A 26,037-nucleotide genomic window follows, 5' to 3' on the forward strand; every position below is an offset into this window, starting at 1 on the left:
AAAGAAAGAAAGAAAGAAAGAAAGAAAGAAAGAAAGAAAGAAAGAAAAGATTTCAAATACACCAAAGAAATCATGATCTATATATGTAATGGAATATTATTGCAGTAGAAGAAATCATGAATATGTTGACTGAATATAGGAAAACTCATTTGAACTCTTGCAAATGTAAATGGAAAGAATAGCAATGAAATAAAGGAAAATTGAAAGTTGTGAGGCCCAAGATTAGACCCCCAAAAAGAGAGGAGAGAAAGTATTTATATTTCCTCTTTGCAGAGGTTGGCAGGGAGGGGATATAGGTATGGAATATTCCACACAATTTTGGGCTTAATTGATATGGTTATTTTTTTCTGAATTGTACCATTTTAGTCTTTATTATTAAGGATGTTGCTCTTAGAGTAGAATAGAGAAAGGATATATTGGAAAATGTAAATTATATAAAATTTTAAAACATACTATGAAGATTCCCTCTAAAGTAGTATAGGCTACTAAAAAGAATATGACATATTTGGAATACAAAAATACAAATGAAATTAAATTTGGATAAAGAAAAGCAGCAGATGGCCAGCATTAAAAACACACATTTATTTGAAACATATTGAACACACTCATCTGGATTTTATACATGATTTTATACATCTGGATTTTAAAATCATGAAGACAGGATATTCAGAGGCAACTAGAAGTGTATCATCATCACCCCCAAGAAAGAGTAGTTCTGGAAATTCTAAAAATTCTAGAAATTATTATACAGATAGCAATATAAGTAATTGGACCAGAATATTTAATTATGAAGTACTGATTTGTCAAATCACCACATCTTCCCCAAAGCAAAATCCTGTACATAAAACACCAATGCATACAATGGTAAAATTTCAGAATTCCAAAAATATTGAGCCTTCTCAGAAGCACTTGGGAGAAAAGACTTTATGTATGATGGAATTCCAATTCAAATAACATATGGTTGATTTGGGAAAGGTTTTCAATCACCAGGGACTTTCAATTTGATTCTGGAAGTTTTAGGGATCCTCTGGATTTGGAACCTCACAAACACTGAACTAGCTCAGGCAATGCATGCATCAATGTCACCTGTATGTGAACATCCCTCAAAAATATATTGGTTGGAGCGGCTAGGTGGCACAGTGAATAGAGCACAGGCCCTGGAGTCAGGAGGACCTGAGTTCAAATTCAGCTTCAGACACTTAACACTTACTAGCATGTGATCTTGGGCAAGTCACTTAATCCCAATTGCCCTGCCTTCCCCCTCCCAAAAGCAATTAAAAAAGCATTTAAAAGTATATTGGTAAGGCAACCAAAAACATCACTGAAAACATTATGCTAAAAAGCATGGAAGTAAGCACACAATGTGCTTCAATCCATTAGTTACCAGTGAAAGTGTGAGAGCATTGTCCTTCATCTAGAATCTGTGCAAGCATGCCATCATGAAACTGGTATATGATACTGATGAACTTCTCTGGGCAACCAGATTTTGCCATTATCTTCCAAAGTCCTCACAACTGACGGTACCAAAGACAGACTTTGGTCAGATTGATGAACATTATATATAGACCTCTGTTATGCTGCTGCCATTTCTCCTGGAGTTGTCAGGTGACAAATACCATATCAATTGTTCCTCTGCCCTTTCTGAAGTCACACTAACTCTCAGATAGATGACCATCTTCCTGGTGACAGATCAACCTATTTAAGAGGACTTTGGCAAGAATCTTGCTGGTAATGACTAAGAAAGAGACTTCCTCTGTGATTGCCACAAAATAGCCTATTTCTTTTTTCCTCCATAGAGATGGACAATGGAGGCATTCTTGAACTCCTGGGAAATAACCTCCTCCTGCCGTATAACCCAAAAGATTTCAGCAGTGGGACTCCTGCCTTGTAAATTTCTGCTGGAAAAGAACAAGTACCAGTAGTTTTGCCACACAAGAGAAGGCTAATGATATTCAAAACCTCTCCTTCAGTTGGAAATTTGGCTAGAGTGGGATTGACTTCAATCTGAGGAATATAGCCAAAGACTTCAGCATTGGTTGATGAGAATACTATGGATGTATTTATCACTTCTCCCCAGGATGATGTCCTTATCACTAATCAATGTATCTCCATCAGGGCTGAGAATTTGAAATGCCCCATAGGTCTTCTGCACCTAAATAGCCTTCAGGGCATCATAAAAACTCTTTAGATTATTACTATCAGCATAGAACTGAATTTCATCTGCCTTCTTACTAAGCCAAGAATCCTATATACCTATTAGATTTGCTTGTACTTTGCTTTTGATGAAGTTAAATAATGTCTTCTTAGAGAGATTTGAACTATTCTGCTGGTGAAACCCGTGGAGATGTTTCTGTGTTTATTTACCATCTTCTGAATTTCCCCATTATTTTCATCAAACAAGTCTTGATTTTTACAAGTGTTCTGGCCCAGACGAGTAAATGCAGTGGTGTAAACCAAATCTCTGAAAGCTGCACACTTCTTTTCTACTTCCTTGTTGTTGTGTGTTGGCTCAGTTTACCCTCAAAGTTAGTAGCAAAGTCTTCACACAGGGAGAAATGCTTTAGTCTGTTGACATTAAGTCTGCTGGTAGTCATCTTGCATTGGAGCTGCACTTTTTGTTCAATGCAAAAGTTTAACTTGGAGAAGATAAGTCTATGATCAGTACAGCACTTTGTGCAACACATTGCCTTTGTCATTTTCATATCTTATCTGCCTCTTCTCCTTAAAATGAGAGTCTATTAAATGCCAATGTTTGCTGTAAGAGTGCATTCACAAGTTTTACTGTGTTTAGGTAAATGGAAGACAGTGTTGGTGATGAGGTCATCAAAGGCACAAATCTAAAGAAGTGACCATTGCTGTTGCCATTGCTGACTCCAATCCTCCTAAGGACTCCCTGTCACATTTGACAGTCTGTGTCTACTCTGACCATTAAAGTTACCTAGAATTACAAGCTTGTTCACTTTTGGTACATTGATGGTGGGGGTCTCCAGGTCTTCATAAAATTTTTCCTTGATCTCATCAGGGTTCATCATGGTAGAAGCATACACAGTGAGGATGGTAGCGTGGCACTTTTCTGCCAGTGGCAATTGCATTGTCACGAGCCTGTTGTTCACCCCTTTAAAGAGGTACACAATCCTTGTTGAATACATTAGATTTGATTGTGAAACCTATGCCAGCTTCACCATACCCTTCATCACAGCCATCAATCCAGAAAGTGTGTATCCAACTTCAACTTCAGTAAGTTGACTTTCATTTAGCAGCTTTGTTTCACTCAGAGCTACGGTACTATTTAGATGTGATTCCCACTGAGTTCTTTCACAACAAGAGCTGTTTGTCTTTTAAATCTACTACATTTCATGTTGTCCATAAGCCGCACACATTCCATATATCAATGGTGAGTGGAATCATCAAAAAAAATGTACATTCACAGTACAAAAGTACTCTCCCTAGAACAGAATCCCCACCTACTAAAATAAGCAGTCCTGGGTCAGGGTAGGTGAAATAGACAATTGTTAGGGTACCTTTTCTAGCCCCTTCCTCATGCCAGGAGGTGAGCATTGTGGTCCTTTAAAAAGCCTTCTCAGAAGCCAAAGGGGCTGAATCCCACTGGTGCTCAGTACATTGAGAGAAGACCCTGTAGCCTGGGGTAACTCTGTGGAGGGTTCAAATTATAGCTCTCAGTGTATCTGCCCACACTAGATGCTTTGTCACTTGCCTGTCACAAGACTTAGAAGTAGGTAAAAAATAGTAAAATTATGTCTTTTGACTCATGCATAAATTTTATAGAAGTGAGGCAGAAGTCTTTGGTCTCATTCTGTCTTCCAAAGTCATTGAAGTTCAGTGAAAAGACAGAAGTCAAGACAACTGGCCATGGCTTGGGATACAGCAGATGAGTTTGGCATCTTTAATAGCTACCCAAGCTATGAGCACTCCACAGTGTTTGCTTATACTACCTGCACAGCCTCTTGGAATATATCTACCTATTACACCAATGAAATTTTTACAAGCTTGGGGTAGGCATCCCTGTAACTCAATGATGACACTGAGGACCCTTTGTTACCCTTCACTTCCATGAACTGGTTTGCTGAAAAAGTTTATAGGGGTGTAGGCACTGCATGTGCTATAGCTCATAGGAACCACAGGGGAGAATTGGATCACAGGTAAACACCAAAATGAAAACAGCCCTCATATCAGAGGTCTAGCCTTCCCTGGACACCCCAAATGGAATAGAAAGCAAAATCTATAAATAAATGATTTTGAAAGAACCAAAAAACACTTGAAACATAAAGATTCACACCATGTTAAAATAAGGAGCTAGAGCAAAATTTCTTATATTTCAGGTGAATCAAAACTCAAGAACTTTGATTGATCCAATGAACAATAATAATTTCCTGAGGTCTGGTAATAAAGAATACTTTACAACACCTAACAGAGAGGTAATGGACTTAAAGTACAGAATGAGAAAAAAAATATTTTTGTACATGATCAAATTGAGAATTGTTTAACTTAGCTATCTGTAAGTGATTTTCAAAGGTTTCTTTTTTCATTTAACATTTTTAATACTGAAGGAGGGGTGCAGAAAGATAAAATGAATACATGTTAATGGATAAGAAATAAAATAAAATAAGATAAAAAAAATAAAAGTTACATTACAAAGGAAAAAGCAGATACCCTATAATTATTTTTTAGCCATGAGAAGTCAAAGAAAATAATGAATAAGATATTTTAAAAAGTCAATGGACTCAAGATGAAACTCAAAATAACATATCCTACTAAGTCAAGTCTATCAATGAGAAGATGGAATTTTATAAAAAAGAAAAATCCTTCCCCCCCAAAAAATCACAGAGTAGAGAAGAACATTTGCCATTTTAAGAGTCCCAAGAGAAACAAAAGAAAGCACAATCAGGAAAAGATCAAACAAAAAACAGAAATTGGATTGAATGGCAAAATAACAAAGAGGAGTAATCAAGTGACAACAAAAAGACTAAATATAGTCCCCATAACCAGGAAAAGATAAAGGAAAAGAGAACTATAAATCAATATTATTATTGAAAATATTTTTAATTAAGTAAATACTGTCAGACTACAGCATTTCAAACCAAAAAAAAATCAGTCATAATAACCAAGTGATTTATACCAGGCATGTAAGAAATGGTTCAATGTTAGGAAAAAATAATCGAGACAATTAATCATAGTAAGGACACAAACTTCTAAAACCATATTATTACTTCATTAGATGCAAAAAAGTCTTTGAGAAAGCTATCAATAGATATACGAAAAATGCTATGTCACCAATAGAGAAATGTGAATTAATACAACTTTGAGGTACCACTTCACTCTATCAGATTGGCTAAATGGAAAAATGGAAAATGACAGATTTGGGACACTAATGCATTTTGGTAGAGCTGTGAAGTTGTCTAAATATTCTGGAAAGCAATTTAGAACTATGCACAAAAAGTTAGCAAACTATATATACCCTGGACCCAGAGATACCACTACTAGATCCATATCCCAAATAAATCAAAATAAAAAGGAACGGATCCATATATACAAAAATATTTATAGCAGATCTTTTTTTCTGGGGGAAAAGAATTGAAAACTGAGAGGATTATCATTAATGGGGGAAAGGCTAAAAAGTTATGGTATATGAAGGTATATATGATACTATTGGGCTGTAAGAAATAATGAAAGGAATGGTTTCAGGAAAAACCTGGGAAGACTAATATGAATTGATTCAAAATGAAGCAAGTAGAACTAGGAGAATAATTTATACAGCAACCGCAATATTGTAATTATAACCCACTTTGAAAGACTTTAGGAACTCTGATGAACACAATGAACAACCACAATACCAAAGGTCTCATGATGAAACATTCTATCCATCTCCAGTTAAAAAAACTGCAGCTTGAAACATATTTTTATATTTATTTCTCTTCCTTCCTTCCTTCCTTCCTTCCTTCCTTCCTTCCTTCCTTCCTTCCTTCCTTCCTTCCTTCCTTCCTTCCTTCCTTCCTTCCTTCCTTCCTTCCTCCCTCCCTCCCTCCCTTCCTTTTGACATGAAAATTTGTTTTGCATGAGTATACATATTTGTAATGGGTTTTATTCTTTCTATCCTAATGGGTAGGGGAATGGGAAGGAGGACAGATAAAATTTTGATCTAAAAATAAAACTGAATGAAAAAATATAAAACCTCTTACAAAGTACAAAACTCATTTTGCTGGTGGGAAAAAACCCTATGAAGTATAATCAAAGGAGAATTTTTAAAAATATTATTAAAAAATATTTCTATAACCAAATGCAAGAATCACAGTAATGAAGAAACACTATAAGTTTTTCCAGTTAATATAGTCAGAATGACTTCTCTTCCTGTGACTAATATCAGTCAAGAAATGCTAGCAACAGCAATAACAAGATAAAAAATTAAAGGTTTAATCAGAGGCTAAGTGGAGATAAAACATCCTCATTTGCAGATGACATGGTTATTTACTTAGAAAATCCTGTGGAATTAGTAAAGAAATGAACTGAGCCAATTAATAGCCTTAGAAAATTTGCAGATTGCAAAATAAAACCATAAAAATTAACAGCAGCATAATATGATAACAACGAATTCAAAGAGGTAACAGAGGAAAAGAAAATTTATTCAAAATGGCTACAAGGATCAAGCTACCAAAATATGCAAAATACATGTTTAGATTCAATAGTAAAATGCTTCTTAAAGAAAACAAATAAATAATTGGAGGAATGTTCAGTATTCATGACTGAATGATGCTTATATGATAAAAATGAAAAGACTAATAAAGTTAATTTACTGTTGTAATAATATAGCAAACAAAGTACCAAAGGAATACAATGCAGAACTTGATCTTTGTTGCAAGGGAAGGATCAATGGATGGGAGAACTGAGGTGGAATCTATTCAGAAATGACTGATATTAAAAGAAATGGCATCAACAAAATTTTAAAATACAGAAACAAATAACTAAATGAATGTTCCTTGAAATTATCTTACCTCAATTAAATTCAGCAGGTATTTATTAAGTGTGTGCTCTGTGCAGAATACTGGGTAAATAAAACATTATTGTAGTGCTAGAAAATAGAGGTGAAAGAACCTCCATGAAGATTAAAGAAGTTTTGGAAATTTGAAAATTTGGGTTGGAAATGAGCAAGAAGTATATTTTTAGACACTGGTTGAGCATGGAGAAAAGAGACTAAAGATGCAATTTGTTTCACAATATATAGGCCACTTTGGCTGGAAGGTATATTACTTTGAAACAAGTGTGACAATTTAAGTTGGACCCAGATCAGGAAAGGTTTTAAATGCCAAATGAGAAAATTTGCATTTTATTTAAATTAGGATAGAATCCCCTGGATATTCTTGTTGTTTCTTGGTTAATAATTGTCTTCTTGGAGGTAAATTTTGTTTCTAATTTATGAATAAATATCTGGTGCCAAAGACATAGTGTAGCCCAAGACAAGGACCTAATATAGCATAAAAATTCTAGAACCTGAACCAAAAAGTATGGTGGTATTTATCTAAGACTTCAGACAGGACACTTGACCTTTTAAAAACCAGGGATTCATAGAGCTGAGTATATGACACATAAAAAGATATATTTTGGTTGTACCTACTATAATCAAATATAGGTACAGATATGGTGCCATGCATGAAGTTCAGTCTAGTCCCTGGGAACTCAGATCCTGGACTCAAATTTCCCACCACCTTATATCCTTAGTGCCCCAGTGTTTGGAGTATAAACGCTTGCAACAATTTCACATTCCACCATCATAGGACCCTGAAAGGTTGATGTCCCAGTCATATCATACTTTCCCATTGCTGCAGCTTTCAGATTTATAGGTTATACTCACCCAATCCCTGTAATTCAGTCACAGTCTCTCATGGATAAACAAGTCCCTTTATAATTTCTCTCTGCATTCTCATTCCCATCTAGATAAACTCTATTCCTCTCCAATCCCTTTCCTCCTCTTGCCTTCCTTTTCCATTTTCCATTGTGCCTTCTAGATCCTCCACTATGTTGAAATTAAAACTCTTTTGATCTTAGATTCCTTCTTTTGAGATTTTCTATTCTATTGCACTAAGGAAAAAATGGCTTTCTCTATAGAAGGCATTGTATCAATAGCCATCATCAGCAGTTTTGATTACATCTACTGTTATCAGTTCCAAAACGCTGGACTAGGAAAAGGAGAAGGTGTACTCCTGTTCTCATTGCCATTTTTAAATCCTCCTGCAACCATCATTTAGCAGCTTCTCTTTTTTCTGTTCACTTCATCTCTCTATATTACCTGCCCAGAATTTTCTTGTGCAATCTGACGTCCAAGTCAATCTTCCTTCTCTCAGTTAATACTTGAATCACAGCCTTCCTCTTCCTTTCAATGTCTTCATTTATAGAGAATTAAGCATACACATTTAAGCCACCTCAAACCTTTTCAGCTCAGTTCAAATCTTCTCAGCTTCAGTGTATTTCCTATAGCTTAACTCTCCATCAGACACTCAAAGGAAGATCTAATACCTTAAGTATAATAATTATACACATTTGTGTTACAGGCATAGTCATAAATTTTTATATGCTTTCTGATAATATTCTTTTCTTCTGTCTCTCCCTGTGTGTAACACATGCAGTTGCTTCATTTTTCCTTATTCTTCCATTCCATTATTCCTTCTCTGGTCTCTCTGTCCCACCTCTCCCTATCTCTTTGAGAGAGTAAGAAAACAAAAACTCTTTTTTGAACCCATCTACTAAAGTGATACAAATTCCTACATTGGTCATATCCAAAACGTATGTCTCAATCTGTATGCTAAGCGAATCATATATCTCTCAGGATATGGGCAGCATGTTTCATCTTGAGTCCTCTGGAATTCAAGATGGTAAGTCTTGTGGTTGGTTATTGTATTGATCAGTATTTCAAATCTATCTTTATAATATTGTTATTTTATATATTATTCTTCTTGTTCTGTTCACTTCATTCTGTATCTGTTCATACATAAGTCTTTCCAGATTTTTCTGAAATCATCCCCTTCATCATTTCTTACAGCTCAATAGTATTCCATAATATACACTCATATGTATCTGTATATTATGTATGCATGTGTGTGAATCTATCTATCTATCTATCTAAGCCATTCCCAAATTGTTGATGGGCACCTTCTTAGTTTCTAATTCTTTGCCATCACAAAAAGAATTGAAATAATCAATTTTTATGTACATGGCTCCCTTTCCTTTTTCTTTAATCTCTTTGGGGTTATGGATATAATTGTGTCATGACTGCTTCAAAGGGTATGTATAGTTGAATAACTTTTGAAGCATAGTTCCAAATTGTTTTCCAAAATGATTGAATCAGTACTCTGTTCTACCAAAGGTTGCATAGAAATCCTTAGCTATCTATTCTTTCATTCAGCTACTATGATAAAGGTCCTATTCTCAAGCTTACAAACCTATCTCTACCATCTTTTCTTTCAACAGAAATCCTCACCTCCATTTTTACTAAGAAAAGATCTAGAGCTTGAAGGAACCACAGAGAGAATTTAGTCTAATTCCCTAGTTTGACAGATGAACACATTGAAATCCAGTGATGATAAGTGTTTTGCCACAAGTAGTTAAATGCCACAGGCAGTATTTGAACTTAGGAAATCTGACTTCAGAGGCAGTGCATTTTCTGCTACACCACACTATCTCTCTTCAGGAGCACCTTCATTCCTCTTGCTCTATAACTCAAAGTCTATTACATATTCACCTATCCTAGGTTCCTTTACTACAGTCTCCAACAAAGTGTCACCTCCTTTTCACTCTGTTAAAAAAAAGATTCATAATTTTACAAGCAAAATAAGAGGAAATTAGTGATGTTGAAGCTATTTGAGTCAAATTCTATGGATGTTCAAATGTTTCATGGATAGGTTTTGTGTCATTAATATTTCTATCTGCTAGCACTCATAATCCAAACTGCTGCTTCATTTTTCTCGAATACTTAAATATATCATTACAGGCAACAAGAAAACAACCAATCTTGACCTTATGAATTGAATTTTATAAGATAGAAAATTAGGTGGTAGTTTCATAGGTGAAAATAGCAGTGTTATTATTAATTTACCAATCTCTGAAGGTGGACCTTGGACATTGTAATCAAGTCAACAAAAGAAAGATAAAACCTTAGGCACTGGATTATCTTCTAAAGGCTAAGAGAGGCTTCTATAAAACAGATTTTGCTGGATCAACTTTTTCATATTAAATATTTTAAACTAGCATACAAGTATGCTTAACTATAAGATAATCTTATTCATTCTATGTCTATAATATGTTTCAAAGGCTTCTCCTTTGCATTCCTACTGTGTTTATCCTAGTCAGGGATGAATTAGTTCCAGGATTCCTTCAGTCAAATTCATTTATCACACTTCTGCCAGATAAATCTTTGCTGTAAATATATCTTAATATGTATGAACACTTTAAAAAACTTTTTATATAAACATTTTATTTTATAAATGTGTCTTATTATGGCACTCTCATACACAAAATTGTTTTTATTGGTTGACAAATATATCTGCCAGCTAAATCCAAACTCTGTAGACTGACTTTGAAGAACCTACACTATCTGATGGCATTGTATCCTTAAGTGTTATTACATATTATTTTCCTTTGAGAGTTCAGTGTTTCAGCCATTCTGGAATCCTCATTATTCCTTTAACACATACCATGTTCATTGGCATTTATAAATTTATCTACACTGTTCCTTACAAGTGAAATGCCTTTCTCCTTACCATTTCTACCTGCTCAAATTCTACCAGTTCTTTAAAATCTAGCTCAAATGTTATCTCCTAAATGAAAATACTGATTCTCCCTGGGTGAACATGATTTCTTTCTCTTCAAGTCTCTCATTTTGTTTTGTTTATAATCCCTTTATTTACCATATGTGACTTTTATTATAGTGCAGATTCCCTATGTACCAAATCAGATTGGTTGGCTCTAATCTGGCAGATCCTGTAGACTTCTGATTATAACCTAAACAAACCTCCCTATCTTATACAATACACATTTGAATTTGTTTTTCTTTAGCTTCCTCTTAGACTTGTTCATAAATGACATGAGTCACAAACCCTCTACTTTATGGTAGATGTTCTTCTGGAGTTGCCATGATTGAAAAAATTCACAATCTAGTGATCAACTTTCTGGTGATTTTTTGCCAAACTTGCCTAGTTTAGCCCTCAGATAAAATCAATATTGACAGGCACAATCTGCTATTTAATGATTTTCAGCTTAGTACTACATGCCAGAGCCTGTACTTTATCAAAATATCCCTTGGCTAGCAAAGTTACTGAAATAGTAATTCTAATTAATTACTTCCATAACTTAAAATTGATAATTTTATACTAAGTGCAGAGATATAGTCAGGAAAACTTGGTTAATCATTGTTCTCTACTAACTAGATGTGTGACATTGGAGGTAACTTTGAATTGCAAATTGTCTCAAGGTCACTGGTTTTGGAATCAAGGCCCCTGTGGTCAAATTCCAGCCTTGTTACTTTCTACATATGTAACATTGAACATTTCACTTAATTTCTGAAAGTCTCAGTATCCTCATCTACAAATTAAGGGAGTTGGTTAGAAGATTTTTAAAGTCTATTTTAAAGTTTATTTGGTAGGCAGGGGTAGGAACCAGATCTAAATCTATTATTCTAGGATGAACACATAATTCCTTCAGAAGTTAGTGAATCCCAGAGTTTACAAGTCCAAGAATAGATGTCTGCACTGTCATTACACTTGTCTTTACTTTTTTTAGGGTTCTGAGTTAGTTTTTTACAAAGCCTAAAAGACTATGTCAGTCATTTTTCAGAAACTATAATAACATGTTTTTAAAGTACCTGATCAACAATAAAACAAGTCATACTGTGAGGGCTGTTTTTTTTGCTAAATAAAGAAGATACTCAAAGACATTTCCTTATGAAAAATCAAGCCCAACTGCCATTATGAAGAATAACCTCTGTATAGATTCAGCTTTATTTAAAATCAGAAGAAAATTGTAGAGGATGCTGTCATTTTGTTAACCTTGGTTTTTGAAACTATCACATTTTGATAGTGTGAATTTTTATGTATTATTCCATTATTAATGTTTAGGAACGTTTATGAATTTCTTACATATTCAGTTATCTCTCTATATGGGTAGAAGTAAAGCTTTGGTTTATATAACTTTCAATATTTTTATTACCTTTCACAGTCACATGCACACTCTGGCTTGTGGAGAGTTGAGGTTGAACCAGCACATTGCAAGTATATTCACCCTCATCAACTTCTTTTTGTACATCTGAGAGTTTCAAAGTCCCATTGTTCTCAAAAGCCACTTGACGGTGGTTAAAAGGAAGCAGGTTGGAATTCTTATACCATTTGATGGAATAGTATGGGTAACCAATCACACGACAGTGAATGTATGTATCCCATCCTGCAATTGCAGTGATGTTTTTCATTGGCCGAATACTTGCAGGCCCTAAAGAAACATAAAGAAACTCTTCAAAATAATTTAAGGGTACACATAATGAGGAAAAACATACATTCTTTCCTTTGCTTGTAAATATAAATAAATTCAATCTCTAGACTTTACTATTATAATATTTTAACCTTAGTTTTCTACATTCACTGTTAGGGAGATAGCTCTAAATCCTAGCTCTAACATTTAAAAATTAATTATAGTAACACTAATTATGTTGTTCCCAGCTATTTATTTTAAAATGCCAGAATTTTTAAAATTACAAATGAAAGGAAAATTAATTTAACCAACAAAACTAAACAGTGCTATACTGAGAAATACATTATATATGAAAATAGGTATAATTCATCAATTATTTAACACTATGTGAAGTATTGTGTAGATGTATATTATGCCATGTAGGACTATAGATGCAAATTAAGTTGCCATGAATGTGAAGAATCACTATGAAAGTGGGAAACTAAAGATAAGGAACAAAATAAGAAACATGGAGACCAGAAATTTAAAAGTCAGAAAGAAAATATTAAAAGACAGGATTAAGGGGGGAAGATACAAAAATCTGACAAAAAAATAAAAATGTTATTTCTAAAATGAACATATTCAATGCAATCCCAGAGAAGGAAGAAAAGGGGAAGAAATGAGAAGAGCAAAAGTCAGTACAATTCCATATTTTCAGACTTAGCTTATTGCATACAGAAGTCTTTTTTCCCTGTTATAAGGAGGGGTATATGTGTGTATATGCACATGTGGGTATGCATGTGCAGGTGTATGTGTGCATGCATGTGTGTGTGTGTGTGTGTGTGTGTGTGTGTGTGTTTTGAGGAGCTGATTTGACAAGCACCTCTTACGTTTATTCGAGCCTGGTATAAGACGACTCCTGCAGAGTTGTTGGCAGTGCAGCGATAGACTCCACCATCCCGAACCTGAGTGTTAGAAATATTCAGGTAGCTGACCACATTGCCCTCAGAAGTGATAATCTGGCTGACACGATGACTGCCACCCTTAAGTATTGGGTCATCATCTAGAGTCCATGTAATTGTGGGCAGTGGGGTCCCTTTCACATTGCACATAAGGGAGACAGGTTCTCCTGGACTCACCACTTTCTCACTAAAAGCAGAAATAATTTTGGGAGTTCCATCTGTAGGGAGAAAAAGAATTATGGAAGGAAGGGACAACACTTAAAATTTTAAAGACATTTGTATATTCATTAGAGGATAGCTTCAAAGCAATGAAATTATGTTAATATATTATAAGAAGTTCCATTGTTTACTATATCTTCTATTTTCATATGGTAGGCTGAGTTCATCAACATTCATGGTGTGTAAAATTATAATACATAATAGCAGTACATGTCATCCTAATGGAAAATTATCATATCTCACTAATAGATTACTGATGGCAACTGCTTTAAAAAAAAAACCCTGATATAATCAATAATCTTGAAGATTGAACAATTATAAATCATTTGTCAACTGCATCTCACATAGTCACAACTTCACAGAAAGTCAGCTGCCACAGACTTCATCAGGTGAAACTTGGAAGTAAACAGTTTCTTAGTCATGTGAATACTAATTTTGTGATTATATTTGCACAAATGGTATGTGAAAAGTCTCAATAAAACTGGTTCTGTGATATTCTGGACTTAATACATTAGCAAAGAGCTGGTTAGACTGCAAAATTTAAAGTTTGGAGGACAAATTGAGTTAATTAAGTATCTTCATTAAAGTGAAGAGATATCGTACCTATTACTTCTATCAAATGCCTCTTTCTGCCTTGATGCATAATTCTATTCATATTCCCAACTTCATCAGAAAGTAGAGTAAATATATTACCTGAGCTAGGTGAAAAGGAGACTTAGCACTTAATATTGTAATATTAATGATAACAATAATTATTAATATTATCGAATATGTCTTTACTTGAGCTTCTTTTTTGCATTCTGAGATCATCACATTGTATTTTACCATAGTCTGAAAAGCTGGTAAACTGACCTTCAAGCATCACTTGAACATAGTCTTGAGCAGACATTTTGTCCTTTCGAACAAAGCACTGGTATGCACCACCATCACTTTTAACCATGTGATCCATTATAAGTTTTTCATGGTTGATCCCTGTAATCCGCACATTCTTCCCAGGTTTGAGGATTTCCCCATTCCGGTACCAGGAGAGTTCCTGATCCTCTGTTCCAGTAACACTACATGACAATGAAACCTGGCTACCCACGCTGCTCTTAACTTTCCTTGGGCTTATTGTGGCTTTTAGTGGCTCTAAAGATTTTGAAAAAAGGAAGACAAGGAGAGAGAAGCATTCAACTAAACATATTTCAATAGATTTTTTCAGTAATCACATTCATATTCCTTTCAGAAGAACATCAAAAACTTTGGTTAATAGATTCAAATGATCTCATGATCGGCACCTTTTAATAAAATGTATACTAAAAAAAAAAGAGTCTTCTTAATCTTCATTCTTCCTCTCCATGGGGCCACACAAAGGGGTCAGATTTAAGATGAATCATGGATTAATTTATTTCTAACTATAGTCAAGATGCTGTTGCTAAGCCCCTGTCAACAAAAATGTATTCAGAATTGATTTTGCTATGATGCTGATGGATTTGGATTGGGTCATCCACAAACCCACAAATCAACAAACATGTAGCTGTTTTATTTTGTTTTCCCCTGAGGCCAATGGTATACTACTGTATGCAAAAGAAATACCCAAGGGGTGGCTAGGTGGCACAGTGAGTGGGCCCTGAAGTCAGGAGGACCCAAGTTTGGTTCCAGCCTCAAACACTTAACACCCACATAAGAAAATATAGCCATGTAACCTTGGGCAAGTTACTTGCCAACTGCCCTCCAAAAAGCAAATATATATATACATACACCCAAGATCAGAAATACATATGGTAGCTATGGGACACATTTTTTTTCTTAGTCTAAAACTATTTGGTATGGATATAGATAGACTCTGCAACCTAGTTCTCTTTAGCATTAAGCATCTTCTAATTTACTAAGTCAAGATATTTATGTAATGCAGTTCTAGAAAGTTAGAAATAATTTAAAGTTATTAATGCAAAATACCAAAGTAAACATCTATTTTGATATCTAATAAATATTAATTATTTAAGAGATATTTTACTAGTCTATCAATAAAGAAAAGGGACTTTTGAACATACTCTCTCAGAATACTTTATATGCCTTTTGACATCAAAATTTTGCATTCCAAGATATTGAAAATTTCAAGAAAAAAATGTTTGAAATGAATGGTTCTGCAGAAGTAGTTCCATTCTTAGAGAATACTAGTTTAGATAAGAGGTAGCATGGTCAGTTTTCTTCACAGCATGATCAAACAACTAAAATTAAAGACTGACATGTTTTTAATGGCATACCCAGAAAAATAAACCCTTGTACTTCTTCAGTCCACCAAGTAATTTATAGAGTGTTAAATATTCATTCTATACTATACAGTCTGGACTACAGTAAGAAATGAGGTCTGCATAACAGAATGGGCTCAAAAAATATAGCTGTCTCTAAAAGAGAAGTATTAATTTAGATATGGAAGAACAACCTTGATTCAGTGGTGAATGCTATCAATTGTGCATTATTAGGATAGCCAGTATCAGCAAAAGGAATTTTGGGAATCAAATGTACCATATGATAATATTCAGCTTCAATAATTATGAAAATGACTCAGAAGGTTTGTGTGATGTACTTGTTATTCTTTTTTTAAATGTCTGGGGAAAAAGTTTACTAAAGCAAAATATATATTCCTTTTGATGTACTTGCCTTATATGTTGACTATTAGGGTGAATGAAATACAGTGCTTTGAACTTTTAGAAGTAAAGGTCCCTTATAGATAAAATATTGTAAGAAACTGTTTTTTATAGGGAAAAATAAATCTAGAGTATTTACTCTAGTTCTTATGTTAACAGGCTAATAGATGGACAGCTCTTTGACAAAACTTTAGCAGCCTTCATCATCTTTAAAATATACATTAGAATGTAACCTATCTCAGAGAATTTTTGTGAGGATCAAATAAGATAAGATGTATAAAATACTAGGCAAAACTTGAAGTGCTATATAAATATTAGCTTTTATTATGAACATGAAAACATATTAGAACAAGAAAATATCATGGTATTCTATTGGCTTTCTAACACAAATGATTAAGAAACAGAGAGGGGTTGATAATACCCTCTTTGAGAAAGATTTGTATACAATCCAGAGAAAATTCTAGAAATATGGTGAACTTGCCAAGGAAACTAAGTCCCAATGAAAATTCTCAAGAATATTTAGAATACTTTCAGGCAGCACCTTTTAAACTTGTATGTCAACTTCAGTTCATGTAGAGAAAGGGGCAATGTGAATGAAACATGTGAGAATATTTTAATACTAAGAAATCTTCACTACTAGAAAGTTTGTAAATTGGAAATGTTCTGAGGAGATCCTTAACTGACAGCTTACTTTATGAAAAATGAAAAAAAAACCTTACTTTATAACAGTAACAAGCTTTAATCATATTAATCATAGTCCTGTTATTTTTGTGCAATGAATCATTGTGAATTTAATAAACATATTATTGGGGCGGCCAGGTAGCACAGTGAGTAAGAGCACTGGCCCCAGAGTCAGGATGACCTGGGATCGAATCCGGGCTTAGATACTTACCACCACACACAGAAATAACTGGCTGTGTAACCTTGAGCAAGTTACTTAACCCCAATTGCTTAAAAAAAATAAACATATTATTGACTGCCACTGTAGAGCACCAAACTCTATTTTCAATTTTAATAGGGGGATTGGCCATAGGCACTCAAGAACATACTTCAAAATATGTTACGATCATTTTTGCTGAGACCTTTTAAAAGCTAATATTTTTTATCCAAAAGGTTTTTGTTAACATAAAAATTGCCCCATATGCTGGCCTGGACATATTTTATAATCCAGGATAGCATATCATAATTGATTAAACATATCGTATGTTTTAATTAGGTTTTCACAAAGGCATTTTTCCCTGGGAAGGGAGAACACTTCAATATTAAATAGTTCACCTACCCAGAAACCAAAAATGCATTAAAATTGGCTCAATACAAAGGTTACTTTTACTTCTAACAATTTCTTATTCTCAAGGTAAATACATCACTGATGTAGAGGAAAACTGGAGTCCTACTTACGTTTTACATAAAGGTGACCTATCACCTTTGCAGTTCCATATCTGTTTGATACTTCACATACGTAGCTGCCAGAGTCTGAAGGACGAGAGTTCTCAATCAGCAACCCTGTCACTGTCTTCTGAAACCTTCCTACAACCTCTAGGGGCATGTTATCCTTCAGCCAATGGTAATTTGGCTCTGGGTGCCCAAATGCTTTACAGGGTAGCTCCACACGCTGCCCTGACATGGCTTTTCGATGGTCAAACCCATCAAGAATAGATGGAGCTGAGTTTGCTGGATCTAGAAAGTGAATAATAGTTTTCAGATTTAGCAAATTTAAGAGGATGGCATTTTTCTGACCTATATAAGAAAAACATACCCTTCTCCAAATAGTATTGGAAGGCATCATATGTTACAAGACATAAGACCCATAATATCAGTTGGTGGTATGGAATCTGTGACATCAGCATTTTCTATATAGAGCTACTTCTACAATAGTTCTAACTTATGCAGAATCTTTACTATGTCAAGTTAAATTTCCTTTTCTACACAATGCTTTTTTCGCCAAGAAATAGAGCATGCACCATATTAGTTCCTAAGTTCAATATTGTAACCAACATTTTTTAAGGTTGTTCTGAGTGACTGATACCTCTAATGGCATAAACCTTTGTTTGTGAGGTAAGATTTTTAATAGTTCTTTTTTTCTTGAATGTAAAAAATAAACCCAAATGACTCCTTCTTTGCCTAAAATCTAACCAATTCAAGGAACTGATTCACGGAGGGAATTGAGAAAAGATTTTGGTTTTGTTAGAAAAGTGCAATGTGAAGATTTTTTTTACTGCTTACAACAAAATAAAAATCAAAGAATGATATACCAATACTCCTATCAAATGCATTACATTTTGGAAGATCTCTATAAAATATTCTGATTACTATCATTTGCCAGGTGCTGTCAACAATACAATGCACTATCTAGGTCTAGGCCATAGAAATACAAAGCTAGGGAACATGGTACCTATCTTTAGTATAAAACAAAATACAACCCTGTTAAATGACTAAGAACAAAATAAAGTTTTGTGAATTATGATGAGATGAGGGTGACTTTTGGAGCATTCCACATATAACAAAATAATATGAATAAAGGCCCAATGGCAGGAAAACTCATGATATATTCAGGGAACAGTGAACGATCTCATTTGTATGGAACAGAGTTTGTGAGGAGAAATAGTTTGTCAGGAGTGGGGAACCTGGGCCTAGAGGTCACATGTGACCCTCTAGGTCCTCAAGGATGTCCCTTTGACTGAATCCAAACTTCACAGAGCAAAATCCCTTTACAAAAGGATACTTTGAGGTATTAGTGGAAAGGTAGATTTGATCTAAAATGTTGAAAGACTTGCCTGTCCTTAAAAAGAATTTATGAAGGTAGATTGGGAAGCTGATGTTTCAAAAATATTTATTTAAATCATTTACTGAAGAGCTAAGAAGACACTGAAGTAATTTAAGATTTTTGATACTACTATTACTACTACTACTATTACCATTACTACTAATACTATTAATAAATGATAAAAGCCAACAATTATATAACACGTACTATGTGTCAGGCACTATGCCAAATGCTTTACAGTTATTATCATTGGACTCTCAAAGTAACAATGAGAAGTATGCACTTGTATTATCCCCATTATATAGATAAGAAAATTGAGGCAAATAGAAGTTTAAGTAATTTGTCTAGGGTCACATGGCAAGTAAATGTCTGAAGCAGGATTTAAATTGTGATCTTTCTTTACTCTAAGCCTACTCTATCAATTGCGGCACTTACTGGACTAATTTCACAATGTTTTCAAGTCTTAACTGCCAATACTGAGAATTAACAAGTTGCCCCTTTCCAACATGTGGTAACTCTTCCTAAGGAACAAAACCAGAGGGAAAAAAGCACTTATTATACTAGTGCAACTACCTCTGTATCTAGTAGAGCTCATTAATAAATAAAATCTACACCTGCTCAGACACAAAGGATTATACTGTTTCTGACAAGGTTGACTCTGAAATTCTAAAGCCCTACCTGAATATTATCAACAGAAATTAGCTACAAGGATAGCCTCTTTCTACAGTTCTATCCTGGTATATAGTTACGGAATAAATAACTAATGACTATGATATTCATTAAATGCATTTAAAATTTAGCAATGGAAAAGACCAAAAACATAGAAAAATTTCTAAGCCTGGCATTTAAGACACAATCAGAGTCAAATATTCCAGTTTTATTTCAAGGTGCTACTGTTCATATATAGATTGTTCTAGATGTTCTAGATAGATTGAATTGTTCATTCCCTCCCCCCACAGTCTTTTCATATTCTCTATCAACTTCATGTGCTTGTCCACACTATTTCTGAAGCCTGAAATGAGCTACTTTTTCCTTTTTTTCAAATGCTTTATTAAATTCTGATTTACATCATTCATTTACACCAGATTTTGAGTTACAAATTTTCTCCCCATTTTTCCCCTACCCACTGCCCCAAAATAGCAGTCCCACAGGATATCCCCTCCTCCAATCTGCTCTCTCCCATGTTTTCTCCCATACCCGTTTTTACTTTTCCAGTGGATCTCTATGCCCCAGTGCCTGTATATCTTATTTCCCAATTACATGTAAAATAGTATTAATAATAGTATATATATATATATATATATATATATATGTTTGAATATTTGATTTTAAAACTTTGAATTCCAAATTCATTCCTTTCCTCCCTTGTCACCCAACCTTATTGGGAAGATAAGCAGTTCAGTATAGGTTGTACATGTGTGGCTAATGCAAAATAATAACAGTAGATATATTGTAAAAGACTGACTATATTTCCCTCCTTCCTATCCCACCTCCCACTTGTTCTATTCACTACTTTGATCCTGTCCCTTTTCAAAAGTGGGTGCTTCCAACTTCTCTCCCCCCTAGCCTGCCCTCACTTCCATCATCCCCCCTCTCATCCCCGTCTCCCCTTACTCTCCTGTAGAGTTAGATACCCTATTTAGTGTGTATTTCATTCCCTCCTCAAGCCAAATTCAATGAGAATGAGGTTGACCCATTCTCTTTTGCCTTCCTATTCTTCCCCTCCATTGAAATCATTTTCCCTTGCCTCTTCTGTATGAGATAGTTTACCCCATTCTGTCTCTTCCCATCTCCTCTCATTATATTCCTCTCTCACCTCTTAATTTCACCTTTTAAGTATCATCCCTTCCTGTTAAATTGGCCCTGTACCCTCTATCTATGTATACCTGTAAACATATATACACACATTCACATATGTATTCATATGCCCATAAACACTCATATATAGACATATATATATATATATATAGTTTTTTCTATTCCCTTCAACTACTGAGAAAAGTTTCATAAGTTACAATTATTGTTTTTCCATGTAGGAATGTTAATAGTTCAACTTTAATAAGTTCCTTATGATTTCTTTTCCCTGTTTACCTTCTCATGCTTCTTTTGCATCTTGTATCTGAATGCCAAATTTTCTATTCAACTCTGGTTTTTTTCAGCAAGAATGCTAGAAAGTCCTCTATCCCACTGAATGACCATATTTTCCCCTGAAACATGATACTCAGTTTTGCTGGGTAGGTGACTCTTGGTTTTCTTCCCAGCTTCTTTGATCTCTGGAATATCGTATTCCAAGACCTTTGATCCCTCAGTGTAGAAGCTGCCAGATCCTGGGTTATCCTGATTGCGTTTCCACAATATTCAAATTGTTTCTTCCTGGCTGCTTGTAATATTCCCTCCTTAATCTGGGGATTCCAGAACCTGGCTATAATATTCCTAGGAGTTTTCTCTTTTGGGATATTTTTTAGGAGGTGATTGGTGGATTCTTTCAATCTCTCTTTTGCCCTCTGGTTCTAAAACATCAGGGCAGTTTTCTTTGAGAATTTCCTGGAGGATGACTTCTAGGTTCTTTCTTTGATCATGGCTTTCAGGTAGTCCAATAATTTTTAAATTGTCTCTCCTGGATCTATTTTCCAGGTCAGTGGTTTTCCCCATGAGATATTTCACATTGCCTTCTATTTTTTCATTTGTTTGGATCTGTTTAACAGCATCTTGATTTCTCCTAAAGTCATTAGATTCTATTTGCTTCAATCTAATTCTGAAGCAATGATTCTCCTCATTGAGCTTTTGAGATTCTCTTTCCATCTGTCAAATTCAACTTTTTAAGGCATTCTTTTCCTCATTGCCTTTTTGATCCTCTTTTGCCATTTGAGTTAGTCTATTTTTAAGGTGTTATTTTCCTCAGTCAGGCTGTTGTCTCTCATTTCATAATTTTCTTGAATTGTTCTCATTTCTCTTCCCAATTTTTCCTCCACTTCTCTTATTTTCTTCTTAAGGTCCTGTATGGCCTGTAACCAGCTCATATTTTCCTTTGAAGCTTTTGATGCAGGAGTTCTGACTTCACTGTCTTCCTCCTGTTCCATATTTTGCTCCTTTTAATCCCCAAAACAGGAGTCTAATGTTGGAATCTTTTGTCTGCTTTGTTTCCTTTGCCTGGTCATGTTATCCCTCAGTCACTTAACCCCTGGGTTTTTTGCCACAGTAGGATTCTGCCACCAGACAGGGGAGCTTTCATCTCAAATGCTGGGGTTTTTCAGCTGCCTGAGGTATTAGATAGGTGCCCTCTCTGAGGTCTCCATACGCGGCAAGCTGGGCACACATCCCAGGACCTCCACCCTAGACTTCAATCCAGATCCAAGCAGGTTAAAGCAAGAGCAATTACCCCTCAGACTGGTGCTTGGTCCCCCTACACTTTGAAGGCCAGGAGCTGAAGATGCCACATGGTTCTGGCTGGCTGTGCAGGGGAATCTCAGAGTTTTCTTGCCCTGGGGGCAAAAGCTGATGCACTCCCACTTACTGGGTCCCAAAGTCCAGACTGCACTGACCTCTCACTTTGTCCTTCACTTTTTTGTGTTGATAAATCTGGAAACAACCACAGCTGCTGCTGATCTGGAGTCCTTCAGGCCAGCGGCTGGTCAGGCCCACCCTGGGGCTAAAGCCTCAGCATGGGGCTGGGCTCTGCCCCCAGAGCACTGTGCTGGCCGATTGCCTGCCAGGGTGTCCTCAGCAGGAGGTTAGGTTAGCTTCTCTGTGTCATTTTGTGGGTTCTGCATGTCCAAAGTTTGTTTAGAATCCCCTTTATACATGGATTGGGGAAGGTCCTGCTTCTACTCTGCCATCTAGACTGTGGCCCCCCATGAGCTACTTTTTTTTTTTTTTATTTTAAGCAATCAGGGTTAAATAACTTGCTCAAGGTTACATGGCCAGGTGTTTCTGGGTGGGTGCTAAGTGTCTGAGCCTGGGATTCGATTTCCAGGTCATCCTGATACTGGAGCTGGTGCTCTTACTCACTGTGCTACCTGGCCACCCCGATGAGCTACTTTTTCATCCCTGTCTGTTGACATCTTTGTCTTCCTTTAAAGCATAGTTCAGGTGTTATATCCTCCCCACAGTCATTCTTTATCTTCTTATCTAAAAGTGACTTCCTCCTAAAAGTTTCCAAAAACCAGTTATTATTTTTTCCTTCATTAAGTCACAGAATTTTACAGTTGGAAGAGACATTACAGCCTCTCTATTCAATCCAAAACTGAGCAACAGTCTCTTCTATAACATATGATAACAATGTCATTAACACAATTCCAGTGTCCCTGAAGACTTACATTCAGAGTTTACACACCAAAATCTTCACAGAGATTTTTCTCTTAAAAACCCCTTCTTCCTAAGATATACAGGGAGTTGTTGCAAATTCATCAGAAAAAAAAGAGACATTTTTGCTATTGATATATGTCCAAAGAATATGAACAGCCAATTTTCAGAAGAAGAAATTCAAGCTAAAAGTAGCCAGATTTTTTAAACTGCTCTAAATCCCTAATAATTAGAGAAGTGTAAATTAAAACTTCTCTCACACTCATCAAATTGGTAAAAAGGGCCAAAAATGATAAATGTTGGACAGGATATGGGAAAATATGTACATTCATGTAGTACGTGAAAGCTGTGAATTGGTCTAGCCATTCTGGAAGACTATTTGGAACTTTGACGAAAAAGTTATTAAAGTGTTCATATTCTTTGAATCTAGGTGAATACCACTACTACACATATACCCTAAAGAGATAAAAGAGGGTAGATATATGTATAAAAATATTTATAGCAATTGTTTTTGTGGTTTCAATGAGTTAGAAACTGGGTAGAGTGCCCATCATTTGACAAGTGGCTATGATATAAAATGAAATGGAATACTATTGTGCTATATAAGAAGTGATAAAGGAGAGACTTTCAGAAAAACTTAGGAAGACTTTGATAAACTGATGCACAGTGAAGGTTGCAGAGGCAGGAGAACAATTTATATAAAAATAATGGTGTTATAAAAAAACAAACAACTGTGAAGGACTTAGGAACTCTGGTTCATGCAATTTTTTGCTTGGGTATTACATATTTGCTATAAGGTCTTTGCTTTCTTACTTTTTGCACTTGTCTTGAGAGAAGTGAAAAGAAGAGAAGATGTACTTTGGCAAATTAAAAAAGTAAAATTTAATTTTAAAAAGAATGACCACACCTCCAAGGTAGCCCATTTCATTTTTGGATAGCTCTACTTGTTAGGGAGCCTTCCTATATCCTAAATTTGTTTCCTTGAAATGGCCAAAGGCAACTGATGGCAAAATGGATAGAGTTCTTTACCTAGATAAAGGATGAACTGAGGTCAAATATGGCCTCAGACATACTAGCTATTGATCCTGAACAAGTCATTTGACCTCTATTTGTCTCTTTTTCATCAACTGCAGAGGGGAGATAATAATATCACCTTTCTCAGGGTTATTGTAAGGATCAAATGAGATAATATTTGTAAAAAATACTTAACATAGTACCTGGCAAGTAGAGTACTTGACATGGATAATATGCTTATTCTCATTATCTTTCCTCACCACACATTTCACCTGGTTCTCCTTTCTGGGTCAAGTAGTATAGGTTGAAGAAGACAGATATATGTCCTCCAGTTTCTTTACTTAAAGCTTACATGACCTAAACTAACGGACATTCTCTGTACTAGTGATCTTCTTCTGTATAATCTTCAGTTCATCAATGTACTTTCTAGAATGTGACACATAGAAATGAATATAATAATCCAAATATGGTATAACCAATCCAAACTAGAACAGAATTCTCTACCTCCTATACTAGAACTGCCTCCCTCGTCTTGAAAACTGTTCTCCTCTTACTGCAACCTATTACTGCATCAATTTTCTTGGTTTTCATATCTCCCTGTTGAGTCATGTTGAACTTGCAATCTATCCAAAAGTAAGGCTTTATTCAGACAAACTGCTGTCCAGCCTATGTTTCACCAATCTTGCTCTTGTGAAATTACTTTTTTATCCTAAGTGCAAGATTTTACATTGTAGGGAAAAAAAATAAGACTTATTCCATCTAGAATAAGCCTTGATAATTGAAACCAAGATGAAAGCACATTATTATGAAGTCACAAGGATGCTTATGAGGAAAATGGAGAATTTCAATATAGATATGGCAGTTTGAGAATGTGAACATGGAAATAGCAAGATGTTATAATATTCTTTATAATTTCTTTCTCTTGCATTGGCCATTCCTCCTCATAAAACTTTTCCATATAAAATTGGAGAAATATGCAGAGTAATCTGATGTTATTTCCTGTTTGAACAAGTAATATTTATTCTGTGACTTTTTACTCAATTTGATGAAAATTAGTTTATAGTTTTTTAGGTTAAAAGAGATGTTCTCTCTAACTGCTACAGGAGGATCAGAATGGGAATAAGTAAGAATTGCCTCAGTTGCCTTTTAGTCAGATCAAGCTCTGGTGATCTTTTGCTCTTACTAAGTCCTAACAAAGCAGCTGCCTCTTTTAGGCTTTATTAGGCTCTGACAAACTTTATGTCAAGCTATTGATTTTTGACTAAGTAGGAAAAACTCAATGTCCTGTGAAAAAGAAAGTTAGAGTTAGAGTTAATTTTTTTTTCCTGTCTCAATAAGAGATTAGGGGTTTTTTTTTTAGATTTAAGGAAAATTCAAACTATTCTAAAGAGAGAGACTATGCTGTCAGTGGTGTTAGTTTATATTTAGTGTTCTGAATAGAATTTTTTTCCTGTGGTTTGATCAGCCAAAGGAAAGAGGATAAAAATAGTGAGATTTTTAATGGTTCAAGTTTCCAAATTTTCAAATATAGTTTTAGTTCTGCATTCCCAATTCTGCTTAGTTGGGAATAAAAGCTATATGAGATATAAAGGATTTTTCCTTTCCATCTTCAGAAGTGTATCACAATGGAAATTCGAGAAAGATTAAATTTGTGATTCAGAAAGGATCTTTTAATATGAATATATAAATCATGATTTGTTAT

At 35.0% G+C, this 26,037-nt stretch overlaps 1 protein-coding gene across 1 annotated transcript in view; it reads right to left on the reverse strand.

Moving 5' to 3' along the window:
• DSCAM (DS cell adhesion molecule) overlaps nucleotides 1–26,037 on the reverse strand; it is an 870,593-nt gene that overhangs the window by 458,618 nt on the left and 385,938 nt on the right. Inside the window, exons 5-8 of the mRNA XM_069074855.1 lie at nucleotides 17,654–17,932; nucleotides 14,478–14,753; nucleotides 13,328–13,624; nucleotides 12,211–12,486 (exon numbers count right to left, since the gene is read on the reverse strand). Coding sequence (XP_068930956.1) covers nucleotides 12,211–12,486; nucleotides 13,328–13,624; nucleotides 14,478–14,753; nucleotides 17,654–17,932 — 1,128 coding nt within the window. The remainder of the gene's footprint in view (nucleotides 1–12,210; nucleotides 12,487–13,327; nucleotides 13,625–14,477; nucleotides 14,754–17,653; nucleotides 17,933–26,037) is intronic.

This window comes from Petaurus breviceps, unplaced genomic scaffold, assembly GCF_028583685.1.
Source record: "Petaurus breviceps papuanus isolate PSGF00001 unplaced genomic scaffold, PetGlider_PUasm1.0 90897, whole genome shotgun sequence".
Taxonomy (NCBI): domain Eukaryota; kingdom Metazoa; phylum Chordata; class Mammalia; order Diprotodontia; family Petauridae; genus Petaurus; species Petaurus breviceps.